The sequence below is a fragment of the Pteropus alecto genome, unplaced genomic scaffold (assembly GCF_000325575.1).
Source record: "Pteropus alecto unplaced genomic scaffold, ASM32557v1 scaffold67, whole genome shotgun sequence".
Lineage (NCBI taxonomy): Eukaryota > Metazoa > Chordata > Mammalia > Chiroptera > Pteropodidae > Pteropus > Pteropus alecto.
The window spans coordinates 1366260-1368297 of NW_006441061.1; the positions used below are offsets into that span (position 1 = coordinate 1366260).

General features: G+C 61.3%; 1 protein-coding gene across 2 annotated transcripts in view; it reads right to left on the minus strand.

Annotated features, from left to right (window-relative positions):
* The window catches only part of NR5A1 (nuclear receptor subfamily 5 group A member 1), a 20923-nt gene extending 18999 nt beyond the window's left edge, over positions 1 to 1924 (minus strand). Inside the window, exons 1-2 of one of the 2 annotated variants that reach the window (XM_006917951.2) lie at positions 1814 to 1924; positions 1573 to 1714 (exon numbers count right to left, since the gene is read on the minus strand). In XM_006917951.2, the coding sequence (XP_006918013.1) occupies positions 1573 to 1714; positions 1814 to 1915 (244 nt within the window). In that variant the 5' untranslated portion in view covers positions 1916 to 1924. The remainder of the gene's footprint in view (positions 1 to 1572; positions 1715 to 1813) is intronic. The other variant, XM_006917952.1, reaches the window with a different exon arrangement.
* Between the last annotated feature and the right edge of the window lie 114 nt (positions 1925 to 2038).

A 2038-nucleotide genomic window follows, 5' to 3' on the forward strand; every position in this document is an offset into this window, starting at 1 on the left:
AGCTTCTGGGGGCTCGGCGATAGGTTCAGGGGTACAGCACAGGTTCTGGTGGGGAGATGGTGACAGGAAGTGGGCCCTGGACAGGCTTATTCAGAGCGGGGTCCCTGTATCCAGCTCCTTACGGACGGACTGGCTGGCTCTGTTGAAGCCCTATTACAAAATGACTCAAATTTGCCTTCACATTTGAAGCTGAATTTAGGGCCAGCCCAGGCTCCATGCTGGAGGAAGGGACCTCCCTTGCTGACCAGATGTCCCTCTGCCTGGCCAAGAATATATCACCAGCTAGACCCAAATGCTGCACCTCTGCCGCTGTAGTGTGGCCCCAGCCCCTACTCAGATGGGACCCCACCCTGGGCTCCGGGAGAAGGGAGGGCAGGAGGGATGTGTCTTGGGGGCCCGTGCAGTTGGCCCCCCTGTCACAGGGGCAGGCAGCCCTCCTCCACAACCTCAGGCCCCCCAGCTGTTTCCATGGCTTCCAACGACCAGTTCTCCCAGCCCCTCGGACCTGGATCTGGAGACCTGCGTTCTGGGGACAGGACAAGAGACCTCCCATCCAGGAGTCCTTCCTCTAGGTGGCAGGACTTGTGGTCTTCAGCTCTCCCTTTACATTGTTTAAAAACTTTAGCCAACAGCTGCCTGCTCGGCACACAGCCCAGCTGGGGCCAGCGGGGTAGAAGCCTATGACTGTCCACCCTCAAACTGCTTGAGTCAGCCTTCCCTCTGGACTGAGAGCTGGGGGCTGGGGGTGGGCAGGCAAGGATGGGCCTGGGTTCTCTGGGGGCGAGTACTGCCCGCTCCCCAGCCCTCTCAGGGTCCGGCTAAAAACATGGTGGGAAGGAATTTCACCCATGGAGTGAATGAACTGAGTGAATCCTCTGGATGGGAGAGCGGATGAACCGATGAGTGGGCTGGATGCGTGGGGGCCAGACAGTGATGGTGGACAATCTTAGCATAAAGAATGATGATGATAATAACAGCTAACCAGTTGAGCATTTACTGTGTGCCAGGCATGGTACTAGGAGCTTTTCGTACAATTCCCTCACTAACTCGATGAGAAAGGCATTGCAATGGAGCCCACGTTTCAGTTGAGAAATCTGCAGCTCAGAGAGGTTAAGGAACTCACCTAATGTCACCCAGCTTGTAAGTGGTGGCACTTGGACTTGAACTCCAGTAAAGGGATTGAAAGCCTTGGCTCTGGCTGGTGTTGGGTGTCAGTGGGGTTGTTGCAGAACGTTTGGCAGAGGGGGGAGCTCTGCGGGGCTCTGCCCAGTGCTCTCCACCGCCCTCAGGGGCTGGGGAGAGGCTCATCTCCCTGGCGTTCACTCTCAGATACTTCTCAACCCAACCCAGGCTGGTCCGGCAGACATCCCTCACCCCTCCTCCCACAGAGATCGGCTCCACTGTCACGTGAGGGGCCAATCGCCGGTCCCTTGAAACTTTAAGAAGGCCAGCGGCTCCCTCTCTCAACTCTGGTCTCACCGCACCCCGGCGCCCTCCCTCAACTCTGGTCTCACCGCACCCCGCTCCCTGTGAGAGGCCCGGGGTCGGACGCCGGCCGCGCGGCGCGCGCACCTTCCAGGCGCATCCCCACCGTCAGGCACTTCTGGAAACGACAGAAGGGACAGCGCTTGCGCTGCGTCTTGTCGATCTTGCAGCTCTGGCTCTCGGTGCACGTGTAGTGCTTGTTGTTCTGCACCGTGCGCTTGAAGAAGCCCTGGGGGAGAGGGGAGTCAGCGCGGGAGGAGCCGCCTCGTTTCTACCCCCCGGGCAGGGCTCTGCCCCACGACCCCCCGCCCGCCCGCCGCCCGCTCACCTTGCAGCTCTCGCATGTGAGCAGCCCGTAGTGGTAGCCCGACACCTTGTCCCCGCACACGGGGCACAGCTCGTCCAGGTCCTCGTCGTACGAATACTCCATGCCCGCTGCGTCCGCCTGCGGAGGGAGGAGGGGTCAGCGCCGGCGGGACGGCGACTGGCAGCTCCGCAGACCTGGGCCCCGGGGGTCGCGCAGCCCGGCGGCCGCGCGGCGCCCTCCTCGTGC